Genomic DNA, 18,405 nt, shown 5'->3' with positions numbered 1-18,405 from the left:
TTGAAACGGTTGAATCTGTTGTTAATAATTCATCACGCTCATATCTAAACTTGATTTTTCATATTCTGACAACATAGATGCTTTTTACGAGATTTTTAAGGCTAAATAACTTTTCTATTATTATCAATTATTATGGTATGTCAAATTATCGACACTTAATAATTATTGCAATTCATTCATGTAAGAATGTAGTATATTATATACCCAGCAATGAACTTAAAAAAGACACCACAGAGGGTGCTCCTCCAAACTTAGATCTTTGTTCTCAAAACTTGGGAGAGAAAGTATTTAGTGAACCATGTTCTTAACAATTGAGAAGCAACCGCTACAAAAAAAAAATGGTAAATGCGACAGTAATTTGAGGTATAAAATTACACTTTTGACTATCGTATACATATATGGATACTGTTATATATCCCGCTCTCGCAATGAATAATATGATAGTTTTGGACCGAAACTCCGGTCATTGCATTGTGCAAATAATTGAATCGCATAAAATATTACGAGTGATTCAATAATCGAAGGAAAATGACATGTTAACAAAGTTTTTCTTACAAACTTTTTGACAAATTACTAATTTGGGTAAAAAAAATATCATTTTATTACTTTATTTTGGTTAAAAAATAAAAAATAATATATTTTAATTCTATTTAAGGAAAGTTTGTCAACTTTGTCAAAATACTTTTTGTGAAAGATCATTTTCCATAATTGAATGGCACAAAAGATTACACAAGTTTGTGTGCCGTGCGTGCGTATTTACATATAAAAGCTAAGATCTATGAATCCACGAGAGTGGTTCAAAATCTTCAACTAACCAGTGATTTCATCATCTTCCAATGATCTCAGTGAAAGTGAAAGGAGTGAGGGTTGCCTGGATGAGGGAGCTATCTTCAGCATCTTTGAAATATGGAGGCATAGCAGGCCACATAAAAGCTGGTCTTTCCTTAGGCACTTGAGGTGGAGATGCTTCCCCATTCAGAACCTGAAGAACTGTTCTCATGGAAGGTCTTTTGTGTGGATTTGGATGGCAACAAGCCAAACCAAGAACAAGAACACACTCCACCTCTTCCTCCTTAATCTCCTCCTTCTTCAATCTTGCATCAACACCACCAACTACTTTTCCCTGCCCATACAAATCCCACACCCAATACACAATGCTGTTCTTGTAGTCATCTCGTGCATACACATTCCCTGGCCTCTTTCCACACACTACTTCCAACACAAGAACCCCAAATGCATACACATCTGTCTCCACCGTTGCCCTCCCAATGAGAAAGGTTTCTGGGGCCATGTAACCGGGTGTGCCTGCAATCCCTTTTGTAGAGTGATGTGTCTCATCTCTCTTCTGAATTGTTCTGGCCAATCCAAAGTCTCCCAGCTTGGCATTGTAATCTGAGTCCAGCATTATGTTGCTGGCCTTGATGTCTCTGTGGAGAACCCTCTTCTCACACCCATCGTGAAGGTAGTCAAGTGCTTGAGCCACCCCATGAATCACTCCCAGCCTAGTTTCCCAATTCAGTGTTATGGAATACCCTCCTTCTAGGTTATAATTATTCCCAGAATCTTTGTCACCAAAGAGGTACTTGTCTAGGCTTCCTTTAGGCATGAACTCGTACACAAGGAGAAGCTCTCTATTCTCATAGCACCAACCAGTGAGTTTCACCAAATTTCTATGGTGAAGGCTTCCTATTGTTGTCACTTCTGCCACAAACTCTTTCTTCCCTTGGCGTGAGTTCTTGGAGACCCTCTTTACAGCTACTTCCTTGTTTTCCAATAGCCCCTTATACACAGTTCCAAACCCACCTTGTCCAAGCTTGTTTTGAAGGCTGAATCCACCGGTTGCTTTCGTTATTTCCCTTAGCCTGAACTTCTTGGGAGCCATAGAGGAATATTGAATCTGATCCTCTATCCTTGGATATGCATCTTCTGGCCACTCCATATGGCGAATCTTTTGCCGGCGCAAGAGAAAGATCACCAACCCACCAATGATAATTAAAACAACCACGGTTGGAACGGCAACATAAACCCACAAGAGGCTTTTGTCATCATCCCTAATATCATCACCACTGAATTCCCACGATCTTACACAGTTTCTCTGAGTGTAGTTACTTGTTGAGGCGGAGAAACCGAGGTAAACCTCTTGTTGAAGAAAGGAAGATAAATTAAGAGGTGGCGTTACCAAGAGGGTCTCCATAGATTCTTCAGAAGTTCCACTCATGGCACCAGAAACTGATATCGTGTCATTGATGTACTGAATGTGAAATTTGACATCTAGACCCGACGAAAGATTGAGGCGATTGTTTGTTAACGAAACCTGTTGGATGGAGTTGATGCTGTTTATGTTGATGCCAACGTGATTGTCAGGACCATCTTCTGTGAAACTGTGTCTCGTGTCAAACTCCAGCGCTAGAATAGCAGCCTGTGAAGTTCCGTTGGAAGTAGCATTTACAATACCAAGCCATTCTCCTTCACTGTGTAGTGGGAGAGTCATATCTGAAGTTAAGATAAAGGCCAAGCCTTCACCACCTGGGGTAGTTTCGGGAGTGATTCTGAGCACAAAAGTGGTGTTGAAGGAAGCCATTTGGTTATGGTTCTTCTTCTGTTTCCAAAGTCGGTATGGCTTTCTGTAGATAACACGTCCAGAATAATTCTCCATAGAACCACGAATATCAGGGGTTACTTGGATGGCATCTAAGAATATTTTTGAATTGTCGTGCAGCCATAGATTAGACTGATTCTCTGGTTCGAAGGTAGGGAAATTGAAATAAAAACAGGTAACTTTGCTAAGGGCAATGGTAACGAAGAGTGTTGCAGCATATTGATATTTGACTAACCAAGGGACCTGCATATTTCTGTTTTGAAGTGGCACAGTGGCTTGATTTTTGAAGGTCACACAAAAAATATTAAATGAGTTCTAAAATGTTCATGATGCATCATTCCTTTGTATATATAAACCATGTATATATACTTGAGTAAGGTAAATTGATTCTTTTTTATTTTATTTTAATAATATAAACATAATTGTCTCTTTAAATCATTATTTTTTCCGAGAAAATTCTTATTTCCGCGGTTTGTGGAATGAAAAAGAAGAAGAAAAAAGACACGGCTGATGATGTTATATATTAAAATAATATTAGATTGCCTGCGGAATAGTAGGTTTGTCAAACATTAAAAATAAGTTGAATATGGACTAAGTATGTGAAGGGGTTGAAATTGTAAAGATCATTTAGTTTATGTTAAAGAAAGTTTTATTGGAAAGGTAAAGTCTTGGTCTGTAATTGGCATAGATTAAAAAATATCAAGTTTACTAAAAGTGTATAACGAAAAACTAGTTAAGTGCTTGCGTAAATATTTGAGTAAGTTAGTTTATAGTCAAAGAAAAATACGGTGAAACTATTTTCTTGTAACATATTAACATCTTATCCAATATCATAAACTATTTTATAGCTTCTCAAACATTTCCACGAGTTGAGTTTGTACAACTTGAGTCTTGAGTCCAAAAGCCATTAAAATATACATGGTTTTGATCTTTGACTTCATGAGTATTCCAAAAGGCATGTTATCACTTGTGATAGGTGTTTCATGTATTATTTTAACTATTTTTGTTAGGTTTACAGAAAATGATATTTCATTGAAGAGATATAACACCAATGAGATCTGAGTCTAATCCTATAAGATATTGATACCATTTTCAACTCAAAATTTTAAGACAATGAGTTTATGAGTCTTTATTTTTATATAGTACTCTACTTTCTTATTTCTATCCGATATAAAACTTAAAATCAGACTTGAATTTCTAACCCTTTTAACGTTATGCTACTAACCTTTTGTTAATGGTACTAACCCTTTCAGTTAACAAAAGTCCAGTCAAATTGTCATGTTCCACTGAACGTACCTAGAGTTTGCCTTCAACAGAATATTCAGTCACAAGATCAACTAGTTAGAAAATAAATACAATAAGGACTTTTTATAAGCTTTTGCTTCAATCACGCATCATAATAATATATAAAATAATAAGTTCGATTGGAAAAAAGTTATTTTTCAATGACTAAATCATCAAGTTGTGCTTGCCGACGCCAAAATCACCTTCCAAAGTTTCTTAGTTGTCGCTTTTTGCATTTTGTCACTTTGGACCTTAAACTCTATCATGGTCATACAATATGGACAAAAACACTTTGATATATTTGATACATGTAGTTTTCTAAAATATAGGACAGATTTAGATATTACATTACGATGAATTATTTAATTTAATAACTAATATTTATATACTCAAAATCATTTATAAATAAAATTATTGTTAAAAAATTAAATCTTATTTATCTATTAAATATATAAAAAGTGAAAAGTAATCATTATATGATATTTGTTTTTTTATAATTATTTTTTTATTAATTAAATTATATATATATATATATATAATAATAATAATAACAAAAGAAGACTTGGAAAGCTTAACGCACATAACAAGGTGGTTCTTGATGTTGATCCAATAAACGAGGGAAGGAAGAAAAAGTTGTACCCAAAACATGTCAATTTTGTAGAATTGGTAGATGCGTAAGACAGAGATATGCATGATTCAATTATGATTTTATCTAGGAATAATTTTATTTTCATATACTAATTTTCTATCTTTGTAATGCTAATTAGTATTTTTACCCATGCAAACTCGTGAGGTTCTAAAGAAAACAGAATATAATTTTATAACAATTTAATTTATAAAAATATAATTAAAATTTAATATAAATATTCTATTTTATGTAATTGAATTATAATATTTTAATATTTTTATGATAAAATATATTAAGTTATTTCTCTAAATATATGTAACATCCCATTTAATAGTTTTTCACCTTATCAAATAAAACATTATATCATGATCAAACATAGCAAATAGTAGGAATAACAGTCATATACATATATATATATATATATATATATATATATATATATATATATATATATATATATATATATATATAGCTGGTATAGTTATCCAAAATCACCACACAAAACTCTCCCGACAAGTATAGAAATATAGGGAGAAGGTCTAAACTACAAGTCTCAAGACCTTGCAGAATCTGGTCCAAAAACTAACACAGCCCACAAGCAAAGGATCATCTCCTGCTCAGCAGAAGGGTATCATCATCTGGACTTGGCTCTGCTCACTCCAACCGTAGGTGATCATTGTAAAAGAGAACACACAAAGGCAAGCAAACATAAACAAAAGGGTAAGCTAACTGAAAATAAGAGAAATTGATACAATTTACAATATAAATATCATTCATAACACATAGCTCAATTTCATAATTCTAGACTCGATATCCGGATTGTGTAAGCGACATTGGAGCTCTTGGTGGCTTACACCTGCAACGGTTCCCAAACTCTGCAAAGTTTGGACACAATGAGTCTTCACCCGACCGTTCCCAGGGTAAGTCCCCTTCGCGTCTAGGACTTGATCAAGTCCAAAGACTAGGACCTCCTACTACTCCTCACGACATAATCCATTATGCTCTATCTGAGCGTGAATGATTATTGAAGTTTCAGGATACCAACCAATTTGGATTCCACACGTCCTTACACACACTAACAATTTCACATGAATTTCCCTTGAAATTCCATTCCAAACACAACTCCCCATGATACATACTCATCCAATTCCATCACACAACATATTAATAATGACGTTCCAGGCATATGAGATACTAATTGCACAAAACTACCTTAAAACATACAATATCACACTTTATAACAGAAAATAGAGCATCCCACTGCAGTGACTCTCGCTCAAGCTAGACACTCTAGCCCAAGCGAGAGGTTATCTCGCTTAGGCGAGTCAGTTTCGCCTGAGTGAGGCTCTAACAGTGGTAAAAATTAAAAACTGGGTGAACTCTCGCTCAGGCTAAGCTGGCTCGATTAGATGAGATTATCTTCTCGCTTAAGTGACCTCAGCTCGCCTAGGCGAGACTTTGCGCAGGATCAGGGGTGGGTTTTCTGGTGTTTTCGCTTGGGCAAGAGCCATCCACCTAGGCGAAAATACCAGATCACTCCTTGTTCCCACAGGCAAGAGCACTGTACTCATGGCAGAATTCAATCAAGCAACCACACATAATTCATTAACCATCAATTTAGCACTCAGAGCTTCAATCAGACTCATCAACATGATTCATGGGTTAAATAGAATAATTACAGATAGCTTCCCTTACCTCTAGTGATTTCTAACTAGCTAGAACCCTTCCAACCAAGAGCACTTCAATTTCACGACCTATTGAGCTGGAATGCAAGTTCATAAAGTGAGAATGGTTCCCAAACTGGCTCAACAGGAATGGAGTTCTAAAATTTCGAATTAAAGAGGGATGGGAAGGCTGGAATCAACTTACCTGGAGGAAAAGGAATTGTAGTTGAGGGGAGAGGTCCTGAACTAGCCTCAAGTGTGGACTCTACAACAGAGAGAATGATTCAGATTATCTTATGGTAGAGAGAAGGCAGAGGAAAGTAGAGAGAGAGAGAAGGGTGCAAGGTGAAGTGTAGTGTTGTTCTGTGGTGTGGGTGGCAAAGAGAAGAAAGTTTAAGGGGAAAGAAAATTGGTTCTCACAATTTTTTTATAAACTACTTTTTAAAATCTATAATATTATAAAATATAGATAAAAATTATATTTTTTTATCAAAGAATTTAATTTTCTAGTAAAAAATTTTATCTATATATTTAGTATATTTCTTCTTATTAAATTTTTAAACACGTTTTTTTGTATACTTAAAATATTTTCTCAAAAAATTGTACAAAAAGTATATTTTCTCTAAAATTATATATTCAATATTCAATTTTATTATATTAAATAAAATATTGATGTGATTGAAAGTAAAATATCTACTTACTATTTGAAAATATTTTTTTCCAATTTTTGTAAGAAAAAATTAATATATTTATTATATAGTTAGTTCACAACTACAAATTCCCATATTACATGGGAATTTTCTTGCTATTTTTTCTAAAACTTTTAATTGGCAGATAATTCCTTATAGGGTAATTATTTTCTACAAAATTATAAAATTCGCAAGTATTTCTTACAAAATTTGTTGTAGAAAGTGTTTTATACAAAATATTTTGCAAAAAAAATGGCAGCAATTTCCTACAAATCTTTTTTTCATAACAAAATTTATAAGTATTTACTAAAAAAAAATTTCAAAACAAAATTGACAGGAAATATGAGTTTTTTTAATAGTGATTTTACACACTAATGTGAAAAAAATATTGATGACTTGAATAGTTTTATAAGTAATTAAAATATGTTAGTTACATCTAATTATGTTAACATTTTCAAAAGAATATTATTCGGTAAAATGTTTACATTAAATTAAATTTAAATTTTCTTATTTCATTTTATAAATTTTTTATATTTGTATGTTGCAATGAGATTACCGAAAGAGGATTTGAAACAATGAATGTTGCTCTGTGTCATATCTTCCATCATACAAATCCAACTCACCCCCAAATCTCATAAGCTATTTGTCATCAACACATAAATTTTATTAGTTTTCTTGACTATCATGTGAGAATTTGTAGATTTTACCCATCCTTTCAATTATGTTAGTATGAATGAATATTTATAGCTTTTCCTCTTAAATCATTTCTCACATTTATATTAAAATTGTCAGCGTGTTATATACAAGTTACAAGTTGTTTGGAAAAATTACTTTTTATAGTGAGCAAATATTCATGAGATGTTCTTATTTATGTTTAACACAAATTTAAATTTTTTTAAGACCAAAAAATATATTGTATTGACTTTCCTCTATATCAGCAAGGTTATGCTAGTTTATCAATGTACACAACTTGTAATATTACATATTTTACACATTATTAGTAATTATAATAACAAATTTAGATATTAATTTACGAAACTAAAAATTATTGGTTACTAAAATAGTCAATATTATAAATAAAAAATTATAATTAGTAACTAAATTGGTCTTAAAATTAACTATCATGGTTTTGGCTATCAAAAAAATTTGGTCATTGAAAATTAGTTACATAAGTTTTGCCTACCAGGACGAGAATTAGTTACTAGATTAGTTTATATTTAGTTAGTGATCAATTTTGTGATAAATTATAATTTTTTATTTATAATAGTGACTATTTTAGTAACCAATAATTTTTTATCTTATAAATTAATATCTAAATTGGTTACTATAGTGACTAATTATTCTTTTGTTTTTAAAATTGGTTTTTAATTGAGAATTTTCTTGAAGTAACATATGTTGATAAATATGAGCTTAATTTTCATAACATAAATATTTTTATATTATCAACTAATTAAAAAAATAAAAAATATGATTTTGTAAGTGGTTACTAAAAGTAGAAAATTGTTACTCTAACGGGGAATCCGAATTAAATTCTCAATATCTTATACATGATAATTTGGATTTTGTTTTCATAAAAACATATTAAAAATCTAAATGATATGAGAAATGATATTGTTTTTAATACTATGTGAATAAATTTATCAATAATCTTGTATATTAGTCAATATATATTGAATAAAATTTAATTCATGCATAAAATTACAAAGTTTAAGTAGCTTTGATTATGTAATGATAATGGTCAAGTCATATTTATTGTAAAATTTCTTATTTAAAGGTTTGAAATGAGATTATGATGAGCACATATGATGTTTAGTGATATACAATATAAATTTTTTATAATTGGAGAATAATATTATGATTCCTATCTTTTAACTCTCATCTTTGATTGTTTGACGTGACTTAGTGTGAATTATTGATTAATGTATCACTATAATTTCTTTTTCTAAAAAAAATTAACACCCATATAAATGATGTGAGTTAAAAAATAGAAGTTAAAATATAATTTTTATTTTTAATTATTTTGATTTGCCCGTGCATACGCGGCTGGCTATATCTACCGTGAATCAAGGAACAAATGGATCTTCTTGTACCAAAAATGTGTACGAGATTTTCATAATGATATCATCATAATATTAGCTTTGTAAAAATATTATATAATTATAATTTTGTTAAGAACATTTATTTAATGGTCAAAATCTCTCTGTCACACGAAACAATTCGTTGTCTTTCGGAAGCAACTTTTGTTGTCTAGTGAAATATATTAGAGGAGGAAAAAATAGCATCATGGAGACAAACCAATCAGGGTTTTTTCTTGGAAACTTGGTGGTGAATAGTATTCAAACTCAATAACCAAGGAACCAAAATAAGTGGTTTTCTAATGTTATAAAGACAAATATGATGGCCCGGTTTTCTCTCATATATTTTGTGACAAGAATAGACACAAGAGGGGAAAAAAACCTTTGGAAATATAATTAGTCGTTTTAATTTATATATTGGAATTATATTTTTCAATAATTATAAAATCTGTATGTAAAATTTATACGTAATGTTTTTATTCATTTACCTACGGATCCCATTATCATTACATGAAGATAACATTTTTTGAAATTTTTTCACCTTTAAGCAGCAAATTTACATATGGTTTTTACATACAACAATTTCATATAAAATATCTTAAGTAACTTAACTTTACTTGTAAGTAAATAATTTGTAGATAAAATCTGTAGATAATATTTAATTTATTTATGAATTCAAATCTATATGCATGATTAAATTAATTATATTTCCATGTACTATTTCTATGTTTTTAATGCTAATATAAGGTAGTTATGTTCCAACTTCAAGTCTGCTCAAATAATATTGTTAGGGTCAATTACTACATAAATTTTTTTTAAATAATATTGTTAGAGTTAATCATCAAATTTGATGGATTGTTCGTTTTGAAGGTTGGAGCTCTATCACAGTTTTACTCTTAAAGGGCGTCTCAAAGGATTTTTGAAAGAATGTGTAATTAAATTGCTCATGACCTCAACTCTTAAGCGATGCGAGACTATTAGATGTACTGAAACAAACTCTCTAGTCAAGGGCTAAGGAAACAAGAGTTTCAATGGAGAATGGAGATTTGTGTTTGGAACATTGTTTTTGTTTTCATAGACAAAGTTGAGGTTATAACATTGGCATTGTCTGTGGGGACAAAAATGAGGTTCGAAACTCAAACTCCTGTTCTCCAAGGGAATTGAATCCCTCGTTCTGCTAGTCCTCGAATAAAGGGTTTTTTTAGAGATGACAACAATCGGGTCAAACACGAATAATACTTATCTGCTACTGACCCACAATATAAAATCTGATCCGTTACCCACCAGATACTCGTTTAAAAAATAACTGCATGTTTTGTAAAACCTGTAGGTATCCATGGATAGTCGCGAATACTTAAAAAAATATGTAGAATTTTAGAATGAAATTTGAATAAAATAAAAAATATAAAAAATATAATGTAAATTAAATCTAAATTTTAACTGAATTTAACTTAATAAAATATAAATTAAATTTTAATATTAATTTTTTATGGGTAATGGATACTCACATGTACAAATAGTATGATATCCGCACCCGACTCGTTTATATATAAGTGAGTATAAAATCATTTGTTCTCCATTACCTACAAGTGTCTGTTTGAAGTATCCACCTATTGCCCATAATGAATTTTAGTCCCACATGGATTAAAAGTTAAGGATGATGAATTTTTAGACTGAAAAATTCATCTTGGAGATACAACACCAATGAGACCTAAACTCTACCGAAATAAGGGATTGACAAAACATCCAACCTAAACCCTTTGTTAGGAGGACTTTCGATAGCGAGACCATAGTGTACTCGTATGAGTTAATCACCAAGACTAATCATTGGCTCTAATACCAGAGATGAGTCTTTCAAAGGGAGAAATTACTAGAAAGATATACAACACCAATGAGACCCGAGCTTAACCCAAATAATGTATTGACACCATTTCTAATCCAAAATCTTAAGACAATGAGTTTATAAATTTTCATTTGTATATGGTGCTCAAATTTTTTATTTTTATCTAACAAGACTAGACTCATGCTTAGATTCTCACATATTTAACCCTTTATTTTTTTTTCTCATCATTTAAACAAAAAGCGTTAGAAGTTGTTAGTATGAAAAAGAAGAAACAAAATTATATATATATTTTTTTGGTACACCCAAAACTTATAAACTAAATTTTACCTACAAGACAATCTCATGATACTCTCTTGTTTGAAGCATAGTGCAATATTGAAAATTTCACATTGATTAAAGATATAATCAATTTATAATATAAATAAATATAAACTTCATTTTATATATTAATTTTTTAATATTGAGATAAATTTTAAGTCCACCTTTCAATATAATATTAGAGTTATTTTAGACAAAATTTATTATTTGTTAAGTTTGTCACTTTACTCGTAAGAAACATTATTAGACAAAATATATATATATATATATATATATATATATAATTTTTAATTTTACACAAGTGAGTATAAACCTTATTTTATAAATTGATTTTATAAAATTGAATTAGATTTAAAAATTAATGAATCGTTTTTATCTTTTATTGATCGAGTAGTTTATGAATAAGTTGTAATATTTTTCTTGAGACAAATTCTGGGTAGGTTCGGTGCCATAGATCAAACTTGACTTGGTCCTATAAGCTGACTCAAAGGATTATTGCAGGGAAGGTCACCAGAACCCTCCGCGTAATCCAAAAGACAATTCATACTATACCTCCCAATAAACATTAGAATTCAATTATATAACTCTTTTTTTTTTTTTATGATAGGTTAAATGACTAGCAAAAAAACATATTAAATAATGTGTAACTAACTTATGATTTTATTTGCATTTATTATACACGTATTTTTTTTCTCAAATTTTTTTTTATATCACATCAAATGATCTATAAATTTATCATTTTTGTTTTTAATATAAAATTTGTTTTCTCTATAAAAATATATTGTGTTATTGTTCTTTTTTTAGTGTTTATAAATCATTTTCCTGTAATAATAAAGCATCATAGACATTTCAGGGCTCAAAACTGATGCTCCTTCACCTTGTCTGAAGTTATTACAAATCCTCCACATGAAAGCCAATCTTGAGTTTTTCACTGATTGAATATGCAGCTCCCTTGGTTAGCCAAACATGAACTAGCAGCAACCGTGTTCATTATCGTATCCCTTATTACCCAAGTTACCAGCAACCTTAATTTCAATTTCCCTTTCTTCCAACCAGAGGATGAAGCTCATTTATTGCTCAACGAGAACTCAAAAATCTACTTGAATGCCGTTCAAGTGACCCCTGATATTCGTGGTCCTATCACAAACTATTCAGGCAGGGTATTCTATAAAGAACAACTCAAGTTATGGGACGGTCAAAGAGGAACCAAAACTTCATTCAATTCTAGTTTTGTTTTCAATATTTATCCTGTAAGCTCTCCTGGTGGTGAGGGATTTGCTTTCATATTGACAGACGACACTTCTCTTCAGCTTAACAGTGGAGGCCAATGGCTTGGTATCGTCAACTCAACAAGCACAGGGGTCACTGACATCGTTGGAGTAGAGTTCGATACAAGGAAAAGCTTCCATGAAGATGTTGATGACAACCATGTTGGGGTGGATGTTAAGAGCATCTATTCCATCAAACAACAATCTCTTGGACCATATGGTGTTAATCTCTCTAGCGGCTCTGATGTTGTTGCTACTATTTACTTTGATGCTAAACATGGGAAAATTACTATCTTTGTTAGTATGTTAGGAGATTTGACGGGGAGACCAGTGCTTGTGGTGGATCGTGACCTCTCTGAACTGCTTCCAGAAAATGTTTTTGTGGGGTTTTCAGCTTCCACGGGAGAATATACCCAGCTTAACTCAATAAGATCATGGAATTTCTCTAGCTGGACGGATATTGAGAAGAATCCCAAAACTCTGACATGGCTATGGATCTTCATTCCAATAGCTGGGGTTGGAGGAGTGTGTGTGCTTGCTAGTGTGTGCTATTGGACAAGAAAACACATAAAGGGACGAGGGTTGGAGGAAGATATGAAAATAGAGCTTCAAATCAAAAGCTCTTCCAATGCCCCGCTTAAGTTTCAGCTGAAGGAGCTTTTATCAGCCACAAGGAATTTCCACTCATCAAACAAGCTTGGGAAAGGAGGGTTCGGGATGGTTTACAAAGGCACCTTAAACGGAAAAGATGTTGCTGTGAAGAGGATTTCAAAGAATTCACGTCACGGTAAGCAAGATTTTATAGCAGAAATCACAACCATAGGGAATCTCAATCACAAACATTTAGTGAAGTTACTAGGATGGTGCTATGAAAAGGGTGAGATTGTCCTCGTGTATGAGCTCATGCAGAATAGGAGCTTAGACAGATTCATATTTTCAAATTCTGGAGGCGATTCAACTCTGAATTGGGAAAAGAGGGTGGCTATTTTATGTGGGGTTGCTCGGGCACTAGACTATCTTCACAATGGAAGTGATAATAGAGTGCTGCATAGAGACATAAAGCCAAGCAATGTGATGTTGGATTCAGAATTCAATGCTCGGCTTGGAGACTTTGGCTTAGCTCGCACCATTCATCTTAGTGAAAAATCTCACCACTCAACAAGAGAAATTGCTGGAACACCAGGGTATATGGCGCCAGAAAGCTTACACACACAAAGGGCTTCGGTTGAAACCGATGTCTATGCATTTGGTATTCTGATGCTGGAAGTTGTGTGTGGAAGAAGAAATGCTGAACACAGACAGGACCTGAGATTTTGTAGCAGCATAGTGGAATGGGTTTGGGAGCTTCATGGCAGAGAAAAGATAACTGATGCTGTGGATTTGAGACTGAATGATGATTTTGATAAGGCTGAAGCGAAGTGTGTGTTTGAGTTAGGGTTAGCATGTTGCCATCCTAATCCATATGAGAGGCCATCAATGAGAAGTGTGTTGCTGGTGCTGATAGGGGAAGCTTCTCCTCCATTTGTAGCAGCTGAGAAACCTGCTTTCACATGGCCAGCCACTGCTTCTGTTCTCAACGAAGAGTCAAATTTCCAAGTAATAGTCTCTCAAAATGAACCCATAACAGAATTGAAAAGTGGGAGATGATGAATCATTCTATGTTTCAAAATGTAATGCTTTTTTATCACATGTCAGAGGAATGGTATTTCTCTGATATAAAAGTTGGAAAATGTACTCTGTTGCCGCATATTTGTCTATAAGGATGGGTGTGTAATACCCACTATATGTCAATGTTCTAGGATTTATATCATTAATGTTATGAGATTTTAAGGATCCATAGAAGAAGTCTTTTCCTAATTAGTGAAGAGAAGGAAATTTGATGAAATATGTGCAGGTTGCTTAAATTGTTGTAGCCTTGTTTCTTATCTTTCTTTTTTGCACTCGCTCACATAGGAATGTTAGGAATGTTTGACATCCATTATTATAGGGTTAAATATGTTTTTGTCCCTCAAATTTTAAGTGAATTTTGGAATTAGTCTCTCTTTGAAATTTAATACCAATTTAGTCATTCATATTTAGAAATGTGTGGATTTAGTCTTTTTTACCAAATTTTGTTAAGTTTATTTGATATTTTAAATGCATTTTATGATAATATTTTAGTTAATATTGAAACAAAAGTGTGTCAAACGGTGTAAACAATTCAAATACTATTATGAAATGCGCTTGAAACATCAGATAAACTTAATAAAATTTGGTAATAAGGACTAAATTCACACATTTCTAAAGATGAAGAACTAAATTGGTATCAAATCTCGAAGAGAGACTAATTCCAAAATCCATTGAAACTTGAGGGACCAAAAACATATTTAACCCATTATTATATGATGTAAAGAAAAAATAAGTTATACAACACAAAAAAAATGTAATAAATTTTTTTTGATTGATTAATAAATTTTGAGAGTATTTTTTTTTATAACACTTGATGAGTTAAGGAATAAAAAGAAAAATTTTAGAGTATTTTTTATAACATTTCAAAAGCATTCCACTCTTTAACATGTTCAATTGTCCTCCCCAATATTTTATCCTCCGATATACACAAATTATTATAAAAAATCACATTAAAAAAAATCATTGATAAATTTTCTAATTAATATCAAATTTGTGGACAATTTAAAAACTTGTAGAATATTTTTTAGGATTACGACTGAGTTTATATATATATATATATATATATATATATATATATATATATATATATATATATATATATATATTTGGAATCCTATCAGATAATTTTACAAATAAAAATAAAATATAAGAAAAAATTAAACTCGATACATGCATGACTATAATTATTAAAAATAATACCATAAATTTCCCAAAATATCTCAAGAATAAATATAGTAATTTTGTATTTGAACATATCAAGTCTAATAATACAAAGGAGTATGAGTATTAAAAGTCCTAAAAGCAAGGAGTACGTTGAAACTTATATAAGCGTCTCGTAACGAAATTTGTTAAAATCATCACTTTCAATCAACCATAAATCTAGGTGTTCTGGCGAACTCCTTTGATGAATAATAACCCATTTTCATTTAGATAAAAGAAAAAAAGGCATTTTGAAACAGAATGATCCATCATCTTCCACTAGTTATTTCAGTTATTGGTTCATTTTGGGAGACTGTAACCTGAGAATTGAAGTGGTTGTTGAGAAGAGGAGCAGTGGCAGGCCATGTGAAAGCAGGTTTCTGAAATGGTACAGAAGGTGGAGGTGCTTCCCCCGTTAGAACCTGCAACACAGTTCTCATTGATGGCCTCTCACACGGGTTAGGATGGCAGCATGCTAGCCCCAACTCAAGCACACACTTGGCTTCAACCTTATCAAAATCACCCTTCAGACTCAAATCCACAGCCTCAGTTATGTTTTCTCTGCCATGAAGCTCCCAAACCCACTCCAAAATGCTCACATTCTGTTTGTGTTCAACATTTCTTCCTCCACACACAACTTCCAGAACCAGAACCCCAAATGCATACACATCAGTTTCAACAGATGCCCTCCGCGTGTGGAAGCTTTCTGGTGCCATGTACCCTAATGTTCCAGCAATTTCTTTTGTTGAGTGGTGAGTTTCTTCACTGAGATTGATGGTGCGAGCCAAGCCAAAATCTCCAAGCCGAGCATTGAAGTCCGAATCCAACATCACATTGCTTGGTTTTATGTCTCTGTGGAGCACTCTTTTATCACATCCATTGTGAAGATATTCCAGAGCCCTTGAAACCCCACATATCACACTAAGCCTCCTTTCCCAACTCAGACTTGAATCCCCTCCTGTTGTTGAAAATATGAATCTGTCTAAGCTACCATTTTGCATTAGATCATACACAAGGAGGATCTCACCCTTCTCATAGCACCATCCTATTAGCTTCACCAGATTTTTATGATTCAGATTCCCTATGGTTCTGATCTCTGCTATAAAGTCTTGCTTACCATGACGTGTGTTCTTTGAAATCCTCTTCACAGCAACATCTTTTCCGTTTAAAGTGCCTCTATAAACCATCCCGAACCCTCCTTTCCCGAGCTTGTTTGAAGGGTGGAAGTTCTTTGTGGCAGACAGAATCTCCTTCAGATGAAACTTATGTGGAGCATTAGATGAGCTTTTAATTTCAAGCTCTATGTTCAGATCTTCTTCAGTCCGTTGTCTCTTTCTGCGTTTTTTTCTCCAATACAATGCACCAGCAAGCCCACATACTCCTCCAACCACAATTATTGGAATCCATATCCATAACCGTACTTGACTTATGGGATCGATGTCAATATGCTCCATGCTAGAGAAATACCATGATCGTATTGTGTTGATCTGAGTATATACCCCTGTGGAAGCTGAAAATCCCACAAAAACATCTTCTGGAAGAAGTTTAGAGAGATCAAGATGCACCTCAAGCACTGGTGGTGTCCTCAACATAAAATCTGATGGAGAAACAGAAATCATCATATTCCCACCTTCAGCATCAAAGTAAACAGTAGCAAAAACATCAATTCCACTAGAGAGATTAACACCGTGTGGTCCAAGAGGTTCTTGATTGATGGAATAGATGCTCTTAACATCCACCCCAACATGGTTGTCATCAACATCTTCAGTGTAGCTTTTCCTAGTATCGAACTCCACTGCAACTATGTCAGAAACCCCTATGCTTGTTGGGTTGACAATACCAAGCCATTGGCCTCCACTGTTAAGTTGAAGAGAGGTATCATCTGTCAATATGAAAGCAAATCCCTCGCCACCAGGAGTGGTTAAAGGATCAATATTGAAAACAAAAGAAGAATTGAATGAGGCTTTCATGCGCCTTTGAGTGTCCCTTAGCTTCAACCGTTCACTATAGAAGACCCTACCAGAAAGGTTTGAGATCTCTGATCCTGAACCTTCTATGGGGATTTTAATTGTACCCTTCTCTATGATTGAATTTGTAGACCTATTGAAATCTGTCCCGTTTTCATAGTAGAAAGTTGGATAGCTGAAATTCAAACACCCCACATGAACTACAGAACCACAAAGTAGACTTGCAATAATAAGAAGCTTAAGAAAAAATTGTGGGAAGGAACTGAAGTTGTGAAGATAGAGCATGTACATGGTTAATTGCAGCAAGAAGAAAATGATTTTAAAATCAGTTTGAGCTACATCCAAAATTGAAATAGGAAATAAAAAGAAGGTTTTTATGACAGGAGCGTGTTTTCGGCATTTAGCAATAAATGAGAGCTATGGTTTCAACTTCATTGAGCTGTTTGAGCTTCATATTCTGCAAAAAAATGGTTTCAACTTCATTGACCTGTCTAAAGATGAGTCACCTTAAACATTCGTACATTCGTCAGTGTAGAAACGGTTGGGGTCATTAATTTCTCGTATATTTTTTCTCCATTTCACACTTTCAGGACACGTATTTTATTTTCGCAACCTAGTTAAATAGTTTTAATTAAATCAAACAAGTAATTATGTTATATTCATTTTATTTTAAAAAACAAAATGTTACAACAATTCATAGACTAAAGAAATAGTAACCTAAAGTAGTTGTTAGATTGGGCTTTCAAATCAGTATGTTCCGAAATGGGGTGTCAAATAGACTAAAGAAATGAATGTTCAGAAAGCATTTTCTCCAGATCAAAAAATAGACTAAAGAAATTGGGAAACTAATGTTTTTATGGGGTGCTGGAAGAGAACAATGGGGTGCAGGAAGCAATAGCCACACGTTGAATGGGGTTGACTCATGTGGGCTTAAATATGAAAAGATGGGTGCATGTACCCTAACTTGATTCAGGGTTTGGCTTTTAAAAAGTAGTAAAGATTCTAAAGGGAACTAAATTGGGAATCTCACCCATTTTTCGCAAATTCGGCATGATAACTTTTACATCTTTTCGGGGATTTGTTCATCATAAATTTTCTCATTGTTTATTAAACTATTGACTTGGTGCAGAGAAAGTTTGGACAGCAATAAAAAAGCTGTTTTCTTTTTTCACGTTATTAAGGAAAATGTTCTAAGTGATCAT

The 18,405-nt window shown here is 32.7% G+C and overlaps 3 protein-coding genes across 4 annotated transcripts; 1 reads left to right on the top strand and 2 right to left on the bottom strand.

Moving 5' to 3' along the window:
- Window positions 1-747: 747 nt before the first annotated feature.
- On the bottom strand, window positions 748-2,938 carry LOC114192333 (probable L-type lectin-domain containing receptor kinase S.5). The gene has a single exon (XM_028082024.1). It carries the CDS (start codon window positions 2,846-2,848, stop codon window positions 827-829), a length of 2,022 nt encoding a protein of 673 aa, XP_027937825.1. The 5' UTR covers window positions 2,849-2,938; the 3' UTR covers window positions 748-826.
- Window positions 2,939-11,907: 8,969 nt separating this feature from the next.
- On the top strand, window positions 11,908-14,333 carry LOC114189957 (probable L-type lectin-domain containing receptor kinase S.5). Its single transcript, XM_028078687.1, has one exon. It carries the CDS (start codon window positions 12,042-12,044, stop codon window positions 14,013-14,015), a length of 1,974 nt encoding a protein of 657 aa, XP_027934488.1. The 5' UTR covers window positions 11,908-12,041; the 3' UTR covers window positions 14,016-14,333.
- A 945-nt stretch (window positions 14,334-15,278) lies between these two features.
- Window positions 15,279-17,715, bottom strand: LOC114190427 (probable L-type lectin-domain containing receptor kinase S.5). 2 transcript variants are annotated; one of them, XM_028079305.1, is made up of 2 exons: window positions 17,493-17,715; window positions 15,281-17,378 (listed from the first exon to the last, which is right to left on the bottom strand). In XM_028079305.1, exon 2 carries the CDS (start codon window positions 17,204-17,206, stop codon window positions 15,506-15,508), a length of 1,701 nt encoding a protein of 566 aa, XP_027935106.1. In that variant the 5' UTR covers window positions 17,207-17,378; window positions 17,493-17,715; the 3' UTR covers window positions 15,281-15,505. The 2 variants fall into 2 exon arrangements, with proteins under 2 accessions (XP_027935105.1, XP_027935106.1); XM_028079304.1 differs by having other exon boundaries at window positions 15,279-17,686.
- Window positions 17,716-18,405: the final 690 nt, after the last annotated feature.

This window comes from Vigna unguiculata, chromosome 7, assembly GCF_004118075.2.
Source record: "Vigna unguiculata cultivar IT97K-499-35 chromosome 7, ASM411807v1, whole genome shotgun sequence".
NCBI lineage: Eukaryota > Viridiplantae > Streptophyta > Magnoliopsida > Fabales > Fabaceae > Vigna > Vigna unguiculata.
The sequence above is the reverse complement of the archived record's forward strand: the minus strand, read 5'-3'. Positions and strand labels throughout refer to the sequence as shown.

Coding starts and splice junctions, on each gene's coding strand:
- LOC114189957 (XM_028078687.1), top strand. CDS start 12,042: ATGCAGCTCCCTTGGTTAGCCAAACATGAACTAGCAGCAACCGTGTTC.
- LOC114190427 (XM_028079304.1), bottom strand. CDS start 17,494: ATGTACATGCTCTATCTTCACAACTTCAGTTCCTTCCCACAATTTTTT.
- LOC114192333 (XM_028082024.1), bottom strand. CDS start 2,848: ATGCAGGTCCCTTGGTTAGTCAAATATCAATATGCTGCAACACTCTTC.